Source organism: Marasmius oreades, chromosome 11 (assembly GCF_018924745.1).
Source record: "Marasmius oreades isolate 03SP1 chromosome 11, whole genome shotgun sequence".
NCBI lineage: Eukaryota > Fungi > Basidiomycota > Agaricomycetes > Agaricales > Marasmiaceae > Marasmius > Marasmius oreades.
In genome coordinates, this window is record NC_057333.1 from 382,212 (window position 1) to 399,142 (window position 16,931).

The 16,931-nt window shown below is 44.5% G+C and overlaps 5 protein-coding genes across 5 annotated transcripts; 2 read left to right on the plus strand and 3 right to left on the minus strand.

Annotated features, from left to right (window-relative positions):
• E1B28_002980 (uncharacterized protein) lies at window positions 1-1,816 on the plus strand (the record flags this gene model as incomplete). Its single annotated transcript, XM_043159936.1, has 5 exons — window positions 1-256; window positions 305-487; window positions 541-676; window positions 726-1,375; window positions 1,428-1,816. The coding sequence occupies 5 exons, from the start codon at window positions 1-3 to the stop codon at window positions 1,814-1,816; spliced, it is 1,614 nt and encodes a 537-aa protein (XP_043001890.1).
• Window positions 1,817-3,005: 1,189 nt separating this feature from the next.
• Window positions 3,006-3,788, plus strand: E1B28_002981 (uncharacterized protein; the record flags this gene model as incomplete). The annotated part of the gene is made up of 1 exon (XM_043159937.1): window positions 3,006-3,788. The coding sequence occupies one exon, from the start codon at window positions 3,006-3,008 to the stop codon at window positions 3,786-3,788; it is 783 nt and encodes a 260-aa protein (XP_043001891.1).
• Window positions 3,789-5,094: 1,306 nt separating this feature from the next.
• Window positions 5,095-6,936, minus strand: E1B28_002982 (uncharacterized protein; the record flags this gene model as incomplete). The annotated part of the gene is made up of 8 exons (XM_043159938.1): window positions 5,095-5,230; window positions 5,290-5,621; window positions 5,681-5,980; window positions 6,041-6,142; window positions 6,191-6,571; window positions 6,632-6,721; window positions 6,775-6,843; window positions 6,916-6,936. 8 exons carry the CDS (start codon window positions 6,934-6,936, stop codon window positions 5,095-5,097), a joined length of 1,431 nt encoding a protein of 476 aa, XP_043001892.1.
• A 4,672-nt stretch (window positions 6,937-11,608) lies between these two features.
• E1B28_002983 (uncharacterized protein) lies at window positions 11,609-12,266 on the minus strand (the record flags this gene model as incomplete). Its single annotated transcript, XM_043159939.1, has 3 exons — window positions 11,609-12,063; window positions 12,115-12,179; window positions 12,244-12,266. The coding sequence occupies 3 exons, from the start codon at window positions 12,264-12,266 to the stop codon at window positions 11,609-11,611; spliced, it is 543 nt and encodes a 180-aa protein (XP_043001893.1).
• A 2,051-nt stretch (window positions 12,267-14,317) lies between these two features.
• E1B28_002984 (uncharacterized protein) lies at window positions 14,318-15,561 on the minus strand. The gene is made up of 4 exons (XM_043159940.1): window positions 15,311-15,561; window positions 15,183-15,247; window positions 14,709-15,124; window positions 14,318-14,646 (listed from the first exon to the last, which is right to left on the minus strand). Exons 3-4 carry the CDS (start codon window positions 14,883-14,885, stop codon window positions 14,608-14,610), a joined length of 216 nt encoding a protein of 71 aa, XP_043001894.1. The 5' UTR covers window positions 14,886-15,124; window positions 15,183-15,247; window positions 15,311-15,561; the 3' UTR covers window positions 14,318-14,607.
• Window positions 15,562-16,931: the final 1,370 nt, after the last annotated feature.

Genomic DNA, 16,931 nt, shown 5'->3' on the forward strand with positions numbered 1-16,931 from the left:
ATGGTATGGCTAATCGATTTTGTTCGGTGGATGATACCCAAGATGCACCTTGATGGTCATAATACTGATTGCCACATACGGTTTTCGCTCAATTACCTCAAGGGAGCAGCATGGATGCATGGGGAGGGAATCGAGCAATCATGGGCAGAGTCGAAGCAGTCTGGTGGAAGTACAAGGCAGATGAATCATGGTCATAGGCACGATACCATCAATGATCTTCATAATTTCTGGAACTGGCGCAAGGGTGTGAACATGGGTGAGTTTCATTGCGGATCTGAATTCTACAAACTGACCATGTTCTCAGCAACTTATCTTACGGACAAATACTTGGAGTCCGTGAAACTTCGAGATGATGCGATTGAGCACTATATAGGTCTGTCACAACTCCGAGGAAATCACAATGTCAATCACTGGAGTAAGGAAAGTGATGAACCAAAAAAGGAGGGGGACCATTGGACCAGTGTGTACCATATCCAAACACGACGCTGTGAGTTTCAAGTCCCACTAAATATATATGTCATTCTCAACTAGATAAAACAGTGCCTTCTCGTGAGAATGTTTATATGAACATGCTCAATCTAGAACAAGACAAATCAACAGCAAAAGGCGAACTATTTAGTGACGCATCTGACGAGATCAAGTTTGTTCTAAGTGGTATACGGATACAAGAACGACAGTACATGTTTTTACTATCTAGAAATACGATTTTCTGACACCATTCACAGGCGTCAGTTACAGGCATCTATCAAACAGGCATCAACAGACTCGGAAATATCAACAATAAAGCGAAGTAAAACTGTCCTCGCCACCGACATTCGCAACTGGAGGAAGATTCAACTCCAAACAATGCCGCAAGTGGAGTACTTTGTATCTGCACAACTGGATCACAACAACAATGTTTCCATCGAAACCCAATGCCTCTATCTTCCATCAGATTTCAGTCAACAAGAACGAACAAAGCTCTCTCTGGATTTTCTATCATCCATCGAACTGGAACTTCGCGAAGGTGAATGTAACGATGCTATCGTGGGCCTTTGTGATGCCATCAATTACAAGATGGTAATGCGGGATAATCAATGCGCTAACTCACGTGGAGTTATTCAAAATACCAGGTCAGTTAAATGGCTGAAAAGCGCTGAAGCCAAAAAACAGGTGTACGCCTCCCATTACCAGGCTTCACGGTCGGCAATCCTTAGCCTTCTTGGCATAGATGAATCACCCGATTATCCTGTCCTCAAAGATGAGGACATGTACACCAAAAATCCAACGGTGGCTCGTGAGTTAGGAGATGGGAAGCGAGTTGATGCATGGATCTGGCGGTACGGGCAGCTGAAGGGTTTGGGTACGCAAGCAAAGGCTGAGTTCTTGATTGACAGTGGGTCTAGATTGCAATCACTCTATTCGAAAGCTCACGCCATCTAATAAAGCTGAACGAGTACAATGGTTCCGGGCCAAAGCGGACATGGAAAGGTTAGTTGAGGAAGTGGAGCTGCTGGAGGAAGAATTTCGGTGCCTTACAAGGGCCTGTCAGGCCATGTCGTCCTACTGGTCCAAACTATCTCTCGGTCCTCCCGACTCAGCCTTCTCCAGATATCAGCTCTCCAAGAGTGTAACTGGGATCACTGATGCACGCAACCCTTACCGTGTGTACGCTTCACACAAGGCAGCCCTGTTTGCAAGTATGGCCAAGGATGCCGAGCAGAAGCTCCTTAAGGCTGCTGGCCCTGAATGCTGGCCAAGTGATAACGAGAAGCTGAATGATTATTTCAGAGCTAGGCAACCGGTAATTACTATAGACACGTATGATAGTGACTAGTTTTCGAGTATCCCGCCGAATAAATCTTTATTTAAATAAGTTAAACCAAGATTGAATCGCAGGGATTCTAGCAGTAAAGTTGAACAACACAGACAGATAAACTCACCAGTTTTTCAAGCTTAGAAGTGACAGCAGCGCTGTCTATGCCATCTGAGAGAAGGAGAGTTGCGTCCCGAGGCGACGCGTGTCTTGTGCCTGCCGCGGCTAAATATTTGACCCCCGGTTATCTTATCGTACCCTCCCTACTTATACGTACGAGGGATGGCCATAAAAAAGTGACTGTAGAGTTTACTTTCTATTCCGTTTCGATTCTAGTTCTATTCTTTTCGTTTGTCTAGCGTACTACATATCTGTGAATTAAAATTCATTCGAAATTCAGGGCCGGGTCGGGTCCGTCGGGACTTGACGGTACAGTAGGGGACCTGAGTTTGATACGATATGGCGACGTGTCACCAGACCGTAGCTTCCTCTCTTCCCATCATGTCCCGTCCTGTATCCGCCCTCCTAATCTTTCCTGGTTTCGTTTCTCACTGACCGACTCACCTCCAAAACATTTCCGAGTAGATTACTTGGCTACGGTACGTTGCGAGCCCTTGATTCTACTTGACACTGCCTATATTCTCATCCAGATATCGACGGACGGCCAGTTTCTTTACTTTCCAGTCCATATTTGTCTTTATTCTTATTTTTATGGCTAACGAAGCTCAGTTCCAAGGCTCCCACTCTCTCCATAATGACAGCATCAGCCCCCCAACACCGTCAATGTTCGAGCTTCACCCATACACTGCAACGACTCTTCTCCCCTCCAATAACTGTAGTCCATAGCCACAGGCCGTTTTATACTTAAATATGTACACTGTTAATTTGAACATATATTGAGATATTGAGATTGATTGAAATTTGAGTGTTCAAAAGTGAGAATGAGGTCACCATTGGACTCAAGATTGAGATTGAGATTGATTGAGATATTGTAATTATGATTGCGATTGAGAATTTTAGCTTAAATTTGAGATGTAAAGGTCACTCAAAAAATTTAAAATTTTTGATTTGATTTTGAGTTGAGAGAGACGTCGCAACGTCTGGCGTTTAAACGAAATGCATGAAACATCACCTTCCTCCCATCGACATTTTCGCCTCTACCTCATTGTCTCCCACCGTACCAAAATTCGCAAGCTCTCCATCTCCGATCATGCTGTCCAAAAGCACACCCGTCCCGCCGATCGTCTATAGGCCTGGCCACTTTGCGGGTGACGGTTGCATCCAGCGTGCTCACCCTACTATTTTCCACTACAACGATCCCGTTCTCGGACACGTTCGCGAGCCCGCCGTAGCCGTCAATTTTTATCTCAAGCATGATCTGGACTTCCGCGAGAAATTATACTCACTCGAGTATGCTCCCGGGCCTGGCTATCAGTTTTTCGCCACCCTCTTCAACAATTGTGTTGATAACTTCAAATTTGCGGACTGGGACTACAGTTACAAGAGGAACGAAAATGACCCTAACGACAAATCACCCATCCTCTACCTCGACAAACCTTCGCCTCCACCGGAATTGTTTGGTGTCGAGTTACATCAATGCGTCGAGGGTGAGATTCTCTTACCTGGCCATGTTTCGGTCCCTCGCACCGAGTACGAGCAACTCTCTCGTCTCGCTAGCCTGGATGCCCTTCGTGTCAACAAGTTCAGGAACAGGGCCTTTAGGGAACGTGCCGAAAGGAAGGCTTACAAGCAGGCCACCCAGTTTGGTGTAGGAGGCTTCGGTTATGTTGACCCTGTTGCTAAGGCCAAGTTGGAGAAAGCTAAGGGCCGCGAAGAGCTTCTCCACGGTGTGGGTCAATCATCTTCCTCCGCCATTTACCGTTGCCGAGCAGGCTCAGGTCACTTTTGCAAATGCAAATGCAAAATGCAAATGCATTTGCACCTTTGCATTTGCACACGCCCAGCTCGCTTCCACCCTTACGCAAATCTCTAGCGGTCGGCATCGTCACAGATCATGACTGTATATGTTGTCATCGGGATGCGCAAGGAAGAAAACTCATTTCCCACGCTTGTGACCGGCGCTTCCCTAGGGCCTAGGCCCATTGTTACCTTGAACTCTGGATTTTTCCCGGGCCATCATGCATCATGCATCAACCGCAATGAGATGTCATGTATGGGGGACCCTTTGGACAACATGATGGCCAAAAAACCTGATTTTGGGTCATGGTCCATGCCAGTTCAACTTCATCCCTGCTTCTGACATGTTTCTGACATGTGCTGGGCCCCGGGCACTGCTTTTTGTTTCTCTTCCCTTTACCACCACCTTCCCCTCTTCAAGTCCAACAGTTCTGCCTTCCTCTGCTGTGGGTACTTCCAAGTTTTATAGGCAATTTGACTATGGTTGACACTGACACTCAAATGTTTAGATTCTCCCCAGGCGTAATGCAAGGTCTTGCCTAATTTGGGAAATGTCACAGCTGTGAGTGTGACTTGGGGAAGCATGACCTGCAAGTTCTCAACTTGCAGGTCATGCTTCCCCAACTGTATGCTGTCATTGCTCAGAGTAACTAACATTCGGCTGTATGTAGACATATTTTGTATCATGGCAGAAATTAGTAGTGGTGTAGGATTCTATGGTACGTCTCTCATTGTTAACCTATCATTTTTTTAAAAAACTTCTGACATGTTAATAGATCCTTTTCAACAGGGACTAAGAACAGATCTCGTGGGTCATCAGTACTTCAGTCACCGGTTCACCAATCACAGTTAAAATTATTTGGATTTCATGCCAAGGCGTGGCAACCCTGCGAAAAATTCGGACTATAGAGAACAATGGGGAGGATTTGTACGCACAATACTAGTAGTCGAAATGTTTAAACATTTATATCTGGAAACGTGCTCAAAACAACTCTCAATACTTGAAGCTCTGGCCTCGCTTTGTTGCGTGTTCGTTCATGCTTGCATTCAATTTGAAAGCGAGTTGTCGTTGGTAATGGGCTGATAGGTCTATTGTCCAAAGTCTATTGTCCAAAGCAGATCAGGGGCCAGGCAGACTGGTAACAATGAGCCCGGGGAAGTGCTGGTTATGGGCGCAGAAAATGGTTTTCTTCCTTGCGCATCTCGACGACATCACTGTACATTCTCCTTCTCAGTGCCTAGTGTACCTTTTATGTAGCATGCCGTACTTTTTTTTTAAAAATTTATGAGACATATTTACATGGGCATGAAGTGGGCAGTTTACCATACATAGTCTCAACACCCCATCCAACTTCTTTATCTTCAAGGTGAGCCAATGATTTTCAGGGAAGAAAGAAAACACTCCCAACGCATCCTGGTGTGGTGGTATCGTCCTTGTGCATAGTCACTGCCTTCCATTCGGTGACTGTGTGCCAGATAAGTTTTGCGTTGATCAACAGTAAATCTCCTGGTCTATAACTATAAAAATGATTATTTGATAACCAGCAATGGTATAATACATAGATGATGTAACTTACTTGAGCTTGGCTCTGAATTGGGGAATGAGCATATAGCCACCGGTGTACCGTCCACATGGAAAACTTGCTGAAATGCCCTCATCGCCATCATCACAGTGAGGGTAGAGCTGTAGCTTATAGACTACAGCCCTGCCTGTGAAACACCCACCCTTTTGGCCTTGTACTAATCTCGCCGCATCGCGTGCCTTGGAAAAAGTTTGGTGCTGGTCTGGGAAGAAAACCTGAATAGCGCTTTCAATGCACCTCTCCAGGCAGTTGTTGGTTGCATAGGAATGTTCAGTAGCACGTATCGCCTGCCCACTACCAGACAGTGAAGCTGACTGGTGAAGACCCTGTCACCATGAGAAAACAAATCAGAAACCTAGTCAAAAACTGGTATCTAAGCCCGTACCAGTTCATGATGACCCCTTTGCTCCCAACCTTCAACTAGATGTAGTACCCCAGCAGCCTCAAGGCCAGTGATCCCATTGTCGTCACTGTAGACAATACCTGGTGTTGGCCGAACCCCCGGCCATACCTTCGCCTCGTTCGTATCATTTGTCCAGGAAACGTTCGATGATATCGGGAAGCGATGGACAGCATTTCCATTCACTGCCTCAATACCATGGCGTTGCTGCGTGTGATCCGGTTTAGGAGGGTTGAAAGCGCACATTGTTTGAATGCTTTCATAGTAACGCTTCACGAGATTGTCCTATTCATTGAGGGGACCCGGATTAGAGATGCGACATCACTGTCAAACCAGACTACATACCTCAAAACCATCAAAATGAATCTTTTGTCCATTTTCAATCGCCGCTTGTAGTGTGGATAATAGTCGTTGTGGATGGTGTTGTGCTTCTAACGGTAGCGGTATCTGAAATGACATTAGTATGAAATCTGGAAGACGTAAGTCAGCTCTCACCCGTCCCCCATCGTTGCCACTGGAGTGAAGCCTCTTAGAGAGGTATATCATCACTGGCTGTCCTTCCACCTCCCATATACCAGACATCGCCTGTACTGGGTAACTCTCCTCCTCCATTGTTGCACACACTGCCCGCAATTGCTCTCCTACTGACATATTGCCAGCCTGTTTCTTGAGGACATCTAGGCTTAACGGGACTGTGAACCTTGGGATGTGAGGTAAAGCGTGTTTGAGGTGGTGCAGATAAGTGGTCGGCAGATTTTCTGCTTGTTTCAGAGGGCTTCGTCTAGCGTTTGCTGGCCGTCGACCAATGTATGAGCTTGGGTGCCTGTGAATAGGAGTGTAATGTTGTAAAGATGGAACAGGGACACCAAGCCGTGTCTGGAATGTCATACGCTATGAGATCCACGAAACGAAACGAATGGATGACAGGAGACGCACCTTCTGTACTACACAGTGTGTATTGGTACCCCCTGCTGTAGATGATCTTGCCCTCCTCGATGATTGTCCATGTCGTGATGACGCTTGGAGCTGAAATGTGAAGAATAAGTACTTGAAAAATAAACTGAAGTTCGAAAACTGACCTGGTCAAGCTCGTTCAAGTAGGCTCCCCAGCCGCAGTCACTCTGGCCCTCTGCGCTCTGGCCCTGTCCCTGGCAACGGCCACTGCGTACTATATACAAAGTTTTTGAAAAATGGCTGGTATGAGAGAGGCTAGCACATACCCTGTCGTTTGGGTTGGTCATTTTCGCGGAGAGAGACCGGCGATGTCACATCCCAGTCACCCGGACATTATCGACGCTTAACTTGTCCATTCTGATTCTCCTCGTACCGCTTCACACTGGCCAGCTCAGATCCACTAGATTCCATTCCAACCATGACTATTGATCTTCATGCGCTATACCCGCTGTTGTCTCGACCTCATCAAGGATGACGAAACGAATGAGTCGCAGGCCCTCATTCAAACTTAAAACTTACCTTTATGAACTCCTTCACGCGAAACCCCTATAGGTGGCGAAACATATTCAAATTTATCAAATGGATCAGGCTGGATGAGATGGGGGGATCCGAGAAGGGATGCCTATGACGTTTGGTGTCGGTTCAGCAACACCAACACACCGCAAACAAAATTCCAGTCTTACTTGGACACTCAGTCGTGCGTATATTCTACCCCTCAAATTCCCACTGAAACTTACTGACTTTGAGCTAAAACTCTTCGCTGTTGAGGAGACCAAGGACGTGCGTCTTTCTCCTTCCTCGATAGAGCATAGTTTCCTCAAAGCTCGAGCCCATTTCAGGACAGTACAGAAACTCGCAAAACCTTCCTACACTGCCCTCGGCTATCGAAGCAGATTGAAATTCAAGGGAATTCATCCCATTTCTCATAGCGACAGGGCCATGATAGCAAGCTTGCAGATCCTTTCTACGATTCCCTGGAAGGGCTCTTGCTAGACTTGAGAACGGTTTCAATAGTAAGTCACGCCCGGCTGATGATGTAACGCATCCAAGCTGTAGGTTACTGACCGCGTTTACTTGCAGGACAACCACGATGCAGAGTCGTTAGTTCTGAAGGCGGAAGCACCAGATTACTACGATGGTTCGCTCCACTTGGCAATTTCCATGACTTCAGCACTCATTTTTATGCAGTCATCCATACTCCGATGGACTTTCAAACTATGCTCAAGAAGGTCCAAGAGAGTTTAAGGACGATTTGGATCTCATTTGGTCGAATTGCTTGACGTACAATGCCAACCCCATACGTCCCAAGTTAGCGCAACCAGGTCCGTTATTGACATCTTTGTAGAGACCCCCGCTTCGAAAATATGCTATGTGCCTCAAGTAGAAAGCAGGACGGCTCCTTCAGAACATCAACGATCGAAAAGAGCGGACAGACCTCCACATTCCACCTAAACTTTCAGCCTCTTCATCGAGCGTCCATACGAAGCTGAATGGTCGCATCAATGGCATTGATGGATGTGAACCATGCTGGCATGGTTCTGTATCTACAAAGCAAGCGAGTCACCAGGATATTCCAGCGGATGTTATACAAACGCCGGGTTTGCGTTACTTGGGTCGATCCTAGTTGTGCGTAAACCTTCGCTCCCTTCGCTACATTTGGCTGACCTCTCTGAACAACAGCAGCTTTTCGGATTCGCTGGGAATGGTTTACTTTGGTCTGAAGGAACTGCTACATGCAACCCACTTCCTTGACGCAATTCCTACACAACCCTCAAGACTCAGCCCGCTTTATTGTCCAATCTGTCAGTGCCTACTGCTCTCCGCCAGCGGCACCCACTCCGACATCTTCCTCACAACAACTACCTACGACTGCGCGTATCTTCCGATTTGGGCCATAGTGAAGTCAGATCTATGGTACGTTTTGGATGACGGTTGGTTCTACATGTTGAATCTCATCTGGAACCCCCCTCTTTCTTCACGACCGTGTTTTCCAAAACGAGAAAACCACCCTGGTGGTTTTCCGGCCATCCTTGTCTCACAATGACCGCAAAGCCGGCGTCGAATAGTCGCCAAATGTTCGACATGGAGGTGCAATGGCGAGTGTGTCGAATGTCAGGATGGCACTAGAGAGTTGCAGAGAGTGGGCCAGCTTGGTGGAGAGTTCGTGTTCATGAATGGGTACGTTGAGTTCTACACGCTCAAGTTTTGACCGTCGATGACTGAACATCAAGGACGCCGTTCCGTTTCAAGATATCGCATCTGGAAAATCCAGATTTATTAATTAGTATGAATTAGTATGAATTAGTACTAATTAATAATAATCGATACTAATTGGCACTAATTCAATTAGTATGAATTAGTACTAATTAGTATGAATTCGCTAGGTTATCAAATTAATTCGTACTAATTAATACTAATTAGTACGAATTAGTGGGCATTAGTAGGTAAATAAAAAAAGACATTTCACCATATTGTATTTTACATACTTCTATTAGTACTAATTAGTAGGCATTAGTAGGTAAATAGAAAAAGACATTTCACCATATTGTATTGTATATAGTGTACTATTTTATTACTATACTATAGTATACTCTACTATGATATTTTGAAGTAGAACCTAACTAATTTTACTTACTTACTTACATTTATTAGTATTAGACTTGTCCGAAATTTTTTCGAGTCCGAAATTTTCGAAGTCCACTATGCATACAAATATAATAGATATACTTATATATATAACATATTAAAGAGTTACAATAAGGTTATAGTAGTAACGGTGCTTATACTTATAATTTTCCTTAGACCGGAATTAAACCTGGTGCTAGCAGTTATGATTGTGTTACACCGGCGGGTACCCCATATAAGCGGTAACTTGTATTTCATCAGTTCCTGGTCAATTTAGATGATTCTGGGGTGGTTTTGAGGGTTTTTCTACCCCCTGAATTCGATTTTGAGCTTATCTAATTGTTCCCATCACTCCTTGAAGAGATAGTGCTTGTATTGTGTTGAAAAACAGTGTATATCATGTATTTTAATGAGAACTGATTCAATCCAGGTTCATCTGGGATGTTTTCTAGGGTTCTTTGACCCTCTGAATCCGATTCTGGCCTTAGTTAATTTTTCCCATCACTCCCTGAATTGATATCATTGTTTGGCCAGAATTTTAACCATTCCAGCACTGTATAAGCATGGTTGATGATAAAAATATTGGAGGTGGGTAGAACTATGTATTTTTGAGTGCTGAACTTGAATTTCCAATCAGCTTGATGATAGGATGTCTCCCTACTGCACTATAAATAAATAAAATTTATTCCAAAATATCGGAAATAATATCCATTTATTTCAATGAAAACTGATCCATTTTGTGTAATCCTGGGCTGGTTTCTAGGGTTTCCTGACCCTCTGAATTTGACTATGAGGTTAGCTGAGCTCTCCCACCCCTCCCAGAATTGATACCCTGGTGTGATTCAATTTCTGACCAATCCAGCACTGTCTGAGTAAGGTAGATGATAGAAATGGGTGAGATGGGTGGTAGTATGTGTTTTTGTGTGCAGAATCCAAATTCACAATCAGATTGATGATAGGATGTTTCCCTGTGACAATATAAATGAAAATATTTTATGCCCAAATATTGGAAATAATAGATATTCAATAAAGAAGGCAAATCAAATATTGAATCACAGGGAGTTTGGGGGAATGTTCTGGATATATGTAAAGGCCTGCCTACCAATTTTTGGACCTTGAAAGTGACAGCTGACCCCCCCTAGGCAAAAAATGCTAAAAAAGCGAAAAATAATACACTGCATACAGATATTATTTCCACACCAATGATACTATACCAGTAGTTAGTAATATATAGGGGGGAGTAGATTCCCAAAATATGTAAGCAATTGGACAATATTGTGGTCTGTGACCGACTCTACAGAGAGCAGACCTGAGGATAAGTAATTTCATCTCAAGTTTGGCCTAGTAGTACCATCAGAATGGACTTCAAGTACTGTTTTAGACCAGTGTTCTGCTTTCTTTGTAAATGTCTTCAGTGATAGAAACACTTACTACACTGTCTTCTAATATAAATCTAATTTACCCCTGTAATTCTGTGTAATAACCTATGCAAACCTTTTGCCCCAATTGCCCCAATTAGTGATTAGTATATAAAGTATGATTTTCTCTACCATTTTGGGTGATTACTTATGGAAAAACTCATATAACTTTTTGCCCAATTAGTGCCAATTAGTGTCAATTAGTGATTAGTATCAATTAATGGAAATTAGTTTTGGATTAGTACCAATTATTACTAATTATTACTAATTACTACTAATTACTACTAGTATATAAAGTATGATTTTCTCTACCATTTGGGGTGATTACTTATGGAAAAACTCATATAACTTTTTGCCCAATTAGTGCCAATTAGTGTCAATTAGTGATTAGTATCAATTAATGGAAATTAGTTTTGGATTAGTACCGATTATTACTAATTAGTAAAGTAGGTTTTCTCTGATGTATATTCTTCTATGCTTTCATATCTACTTTGGTCTACTGCGTAGCCCAGGAGGGCATATGTAACGCGCATGATGCCCACATCCCAGCTAGTCTCCATTCCGCCAGTTACCGTTTGTCTCTGTTTGGGTTCTAGAAGTTCCTATAGTATATAAAGAGTATTAGTTAGATTGTTAGAGGGTAGCACTCTTGAAATTGCACGTCTTATACCTGTTATTTCAAGGGTTTGACTCTGCGTGAAACCTAGCTTACCCAAGCGCCGGTTTCAAATCATTAGCGTCGATCGTATTGTTCGAACTGCAATTTGACGCCATATTATGGGAGATTCAAGGACCCCGGTTGGACGACAGACAACATCTTGCAGAAATGTCAGACTCTTCAGTTCAATTACTATAGTGACATGCACATGTTCTCCCTTGTAAAGGCGCAGTGTAGACAATACAAGATACATTGAACCTAATCTAGTTCAATTCCGATAGCGTCCGTAATACCAGCTCCAAACTCAAGTAGCCTCCTTCCCAATACCCTGTAAGTCTCCCTCAAATGGCCATTCCGCTTCTGTGCTTCATAGATTTCCGCCTTCGCAGCCTCTAGCCTTCCTCTCACAGTTCGTAATTCACCTTTAAGCGATGCTACTTCTGCTGCATAACCATGTTGTTCATGAAGGGCCTCGAGAGCGACTTCCTGTGCGTTCCTCTGGGACTTCAAGGCTTCATCCTTCAGTATACATTCAATCCTGTGACATTCGTGAGCTATCGAGAGTTCTTTCTTGAGTGCTGCTAGTTCTGAATGACTGCTTTGGGACTGTAATTGTAGTCGCAATGTGTTGTTCTCTTCTCTTAATTTGCGTAGTTCCTGTCGTAGTAGTTCTTCGGGGCTTTTATCCGTGTTGAATCCAATGTTCATCGATTCTGACAGAACATCAGAAATGGAGGGATGAGATTGTCACATTTGATACGCACCTGAAGTTCTTTGCTCCCTTATTCCATTGTCTCTCATCTCGCAGCTCTCAACCGTTCCAAAAACCCTAGATATATTATTATTATATAGCTGAGATCGAGAAATGTAGCATAGAGAGGCAGGGAACATACGCTTGATCCAAAAGAAAACCCATAGAATTGTTCACTGGTGGTTCTTCGGCACCAAATTTTCAAGATGATTATCGACGTATATTTGCGAGTCAATCGAGAGTCTTCCACCTCAGTCCAGGCCCTGACAGCTAACGTAAAGGCCTGGTAGGCCCCCGAAATAGCCGTGAGAAACCGGCCTTAGAGGCCTTCTACGGCAACCGCATTTCCCACACGACGTGTACTACGGCTCTACCACCTGTTCCAAACCTGTTCCACTTCGCGCTCCCTTAAACTTTTGCTATCCCTCACATCTCCCACCATGAAATATGGGACAGCACATGCCAATACCACCTCCAACAACATATGGTACGGTGATAATCCCAGAGTTTGAGCTACTACATGCTACGGGCTCCCAGTACGTGTGTGCACCATCTCTTTTCTCTTTCGTTTTCTGAACTTGCCATTGATAATCTCTATCAATTTTCCAAGGTTTTGGAGCACCATCATCTAACATGATGCAGTGGTTGTATTTGAAGTTCCGCTTTGCCGCCTTCTACTATACGCTCCCCGCCGCTCACCAATCTACAACCCTGGCAGGTGTGTAGTAGAATACTTCTTATTTCTTTTGATTGCATTCATGAATATCTCTATGTCTAGATGCTGAATGGCACTTGGGACAATGTGCCGTTGCGTTCCAGCTTTAGATCCGGGTGATATTCCGGGTGATATTCCAGGTGCGCACGCCCAAATTTCTTTGCCTATTTTGCCTGACCCTACACTGTCCAGATCTACCAGACCATACATCAGGACAACAGCCCTCTACACCCCTGCCCTGCCAGCACTACCTATATTCTGTCTCCTGCGCATCCTACACCCTGAAGGCGCGTCGTTCAACCGGAACCTTGACCAACAGAAAAATGACCATCACCAGCTCATTGTCAACGCATGGTATTGGAGCTCCTTCATTGCGGCAACGCCGTCGGAGAACCGCCTCAGACTCTGTATGCCATGGACAGGGCGCCGCATACTGCGGCTCTTTCCCTCCTACTACTTGGTTTCGCAATTCCTTCCACCATCTCTCATGTTACCGTGTCTAGGCTTCAGCATTTGTTTCTTCAATGGTATACAATACAAGATGGCTTGATGAAGGCTCCTGTAAACACATATCAACTCTGTGCGTTCTTTCATGACGACGACGGTCTGTCACACCTCGTATTTTATCAGATCTCCATCTTACCAAGAGCCTTTTCTATTTGCGACCCCTATTTAATTCCAACAGTCAGACTACAGCTACCATTTGTCGTCAACAAGCAATGTTTGAGGGTCTATTCTTGCGGCTGCATTAACAGTGCGTAGTATTCTAATTTCTTCCAACCCCATTGCTAATGCTAGTTACTGTTGTCGGTCCAGAAATCTACTAACATTTTCATTTTCCCATCCTCAAGTGTCATAGGAGTGGCCCAATGTTGACTGAGGACTCAATGTTATGATAAGGATCTGAAAACGCTCACTATGCCAACATTAGAATTGATATTAGTAGTTTAGTACATACTACACTGTCCTCAGTGCTAGATTTTGTGTTTAAATTGCATGAACAGAAGGTTCTGAATGGTACTGAAGTTGTCACATGAGCCTGAGTATCAACATAAAAATATGCGAAAAACCTAAGATATCGCTCGGTAACATATGCAGTTGGCTACCACGTTCCAATCGTCGCCGTTGGCTTTCAAAGCGAAGCTAATGTAATTGATATCTTATAATATGTAGTCAGATTTGTGGAAGAACAATGAGCACACACATTGGGACGAAACTATCCATGAGTTACTACCGTAGTTAACAGCGAATATGGTTCAAACAGTGAAACCGATTTTCTTACTTTTTCGTTCACTATATTGTGAGTATCCGCTCGTCGTCAAAATTTGGCGGACTAATCTTAACATATTGTAGATGAATTCTACCGTGGGGCTAAGTGAGTAGACGAGTAATACGCCTACAAGAATAAAATTTATGTTTCGGAGGTCTCCAGAAAACACCGGTTATTGAATAGCCGGCATACCCGTGCCCACGCGAAGACTCGAAATTTGAAGCTATTAACATTATTTCTTTGATTAGACTAGGTCGTTAGATACACGAATTGTAATTAAGGAAAAGGTAGGCATTACGGGGACCACCTGGTACAGATTCCGTAGTCTACATGCTGCGCACTGGTGCAAATAATGTCGCCAACCACAATTTCCTGCAGCCTAAAAAACCATCCATACTTTCATTCTGAATCACGCTGCTGCCAAATATCAGGATGAAAAGACTCAGTGCTTTCCTTTCTCGACTGGTTGTTATCGGTTTGTTACAACAGTCGAATCCAAAATCGCCGTGGGCCAATTATTATTACGCATTACTTCTAAGGGCGAGAAAACCGATAAAAACCTGAATAAATAGCAGTAATAATTCAGATAATTAGCAACAAAGAATAGATGAGGGGGGTATACCTTCAATCTGGCCGCAAGGAAGGAGTGAGAATATCGCTCGTTGACAATGAGCCGGTGATCATCGTCTTTCCGTTGGTCAAGGTTCGGTTGAGCGAAGGGTCTCAGCGATGTGGGATGGGCAGGAGGTGGAATATAGGGAGTGCTGGCAGGGTACGTAGAGATGTAGAGGGCTGTCATCCCAGTAGGACGGCCGGGTCATGTTGATACATGGTCTCGTAAATCCGGTGAATGTGCCTATAGGAGCCTCAGTTACCCGTCCTGGATCATTTAGTACTGGGGGAGCATATTTTGAGGTGAGGCGGTACCATGATAGTAGAGATGGGTGGGCTTTTGCTTTAATACGGGGTCCGGTGTGGCCGTAACTTACGGCCCGTCAGGTGAGTAGGTTCAAGACCACCCCTATAGATCAAAGGAAACTAAGCGAAGTCTGGTGAGGGTCAGGCAAAATAGGCAAAAAAAAATAGGCATGTGCACCTGGAATGTTGCCCAGGTCTCAAACTAAAACATAATAACACATCGTCCCGCATGACATTCAGCCTCTAGACATTGAGATAGTTAGAGAAAAAGTCAGCAATCGAAGAAATAAGATGTATTCTACACACCTGTCAGGGTTGTAGATTGAGTGAGCGGCGGAGAGCGTAATAGCTCAAATTCCAGGATCCTGATGGTTATCACTGTACCATATATTTGTTGTTGGAGGTGGCGTTGGTGTCTGCTGTCCTATATCCATGGTGGAAGATGTGAGGGATAGCGAAAAATTTAAGGGAGCGCCTGGGGAGCGCAAAGCGGAACAGATGCGAGTAGAGGCGTAGTACACGTCGCCTGGGATGGTGGTTGGCGTAGAAGACCTCCAAGGCCCGTTTCTCACGGCTATTTCGGGGGCCTACCAGGCCTTTACGTTAGCTGTCAGGGCCTGGACTGAGGTGGAGTCTTCAATGCGGCGTTGATATCACGCAAATATCGCCTAACGTGTAGTTTACTCAACGCCGCACATGTTGTACCTGAGTTGACGATATATACTATTCAATAGAGACTATATCTTACTATATTGCCGGAATTCGGGGATACACCCTGTTTTTGTGTCAAGGCCGAGCAAGCGAGTTTCGGAATATTTCAAGGTCATACTATACACACTATGAGGACTATATATCAGGCAGGCTACTATGGGACGGTTTGCGGTTTCCAGATGTACAGTGAAACGCCCTCCAGACTCGAGCTAGATGGCAGTGGCTACGGATGACAACAGGATCTGGAGAAATCGATGTTCGGAACGCAGATCTGCGCAGTCTCTGGAAATTAGGATGAGCTCGAGTGGCATGGCTCGGGGAAAGCAACGAGATGCATTGACAATGGCAAGCACTGCCCAGTAACCACTGTTGGCCTACAGACGATGTCTACAAGATGAGAGTTGGAGGGTTTGAAGAAGAACCCGAGATCGAGGAGGCATGAATCACGGAAGTGGTGAGATACGCCCTTCAAGTATTCGGGTAGAGGTGGCGTTATTGGCCCGTCTTGTTCTCAGTCTTAACATTCTTCACCGACCAATCGTTGCAAATCTTGAAGGCTTCTGTGCAATACGGTACATCTTGAACAACAAAGGCAATAGAGGAGAACCTCCGAAACATCATGTACCCCGGGTGCTGCATTTTTATACGGGTTGTCAGCGGCCACCCCCGATGAATCTTCCCTGCCACTGTCGTAAATATTCTGCCTCGCTTGCCCGCCTGCGTCGATTTTACACATTCATCTAAACTCGAGAAGCGGTTGACGTTACGGGAATTCGCCCTCTGTTTGTGAGGCACCTTCAATCAATTCTAATGATACAATCGTTCAAATAACGAAGCAAATGATACAGTGCTGTGGTAGGCTTCTTTTGGAATTCGGACGACGGTTGTAGACGATCGAGGGATCCTGATGAGGGTCATAAGGGAGCTGTCAATGTAACAGATTTGTTCCATAACGAGTGTCCACTGCAAAGCGTTCTGGGGTTCGGACGTCGCACAAATCGAAGAGTTTATCTGTCACTGGTAGATACAAAGAACAATGATCAAGTATAGCACTGGAATACTCACTTACTTCCTTAAAATCATTCGCGAGTCCATCCAATCGGCGGTCCAAAACCTATACCTTCTCTCTTTATTCTCTTCTCTTCCTTCGCATCCAACAAAGTCGACTCGTCCTTAACACATCTTTCCAACCCTCCTCCCTCACAAAAATATACGG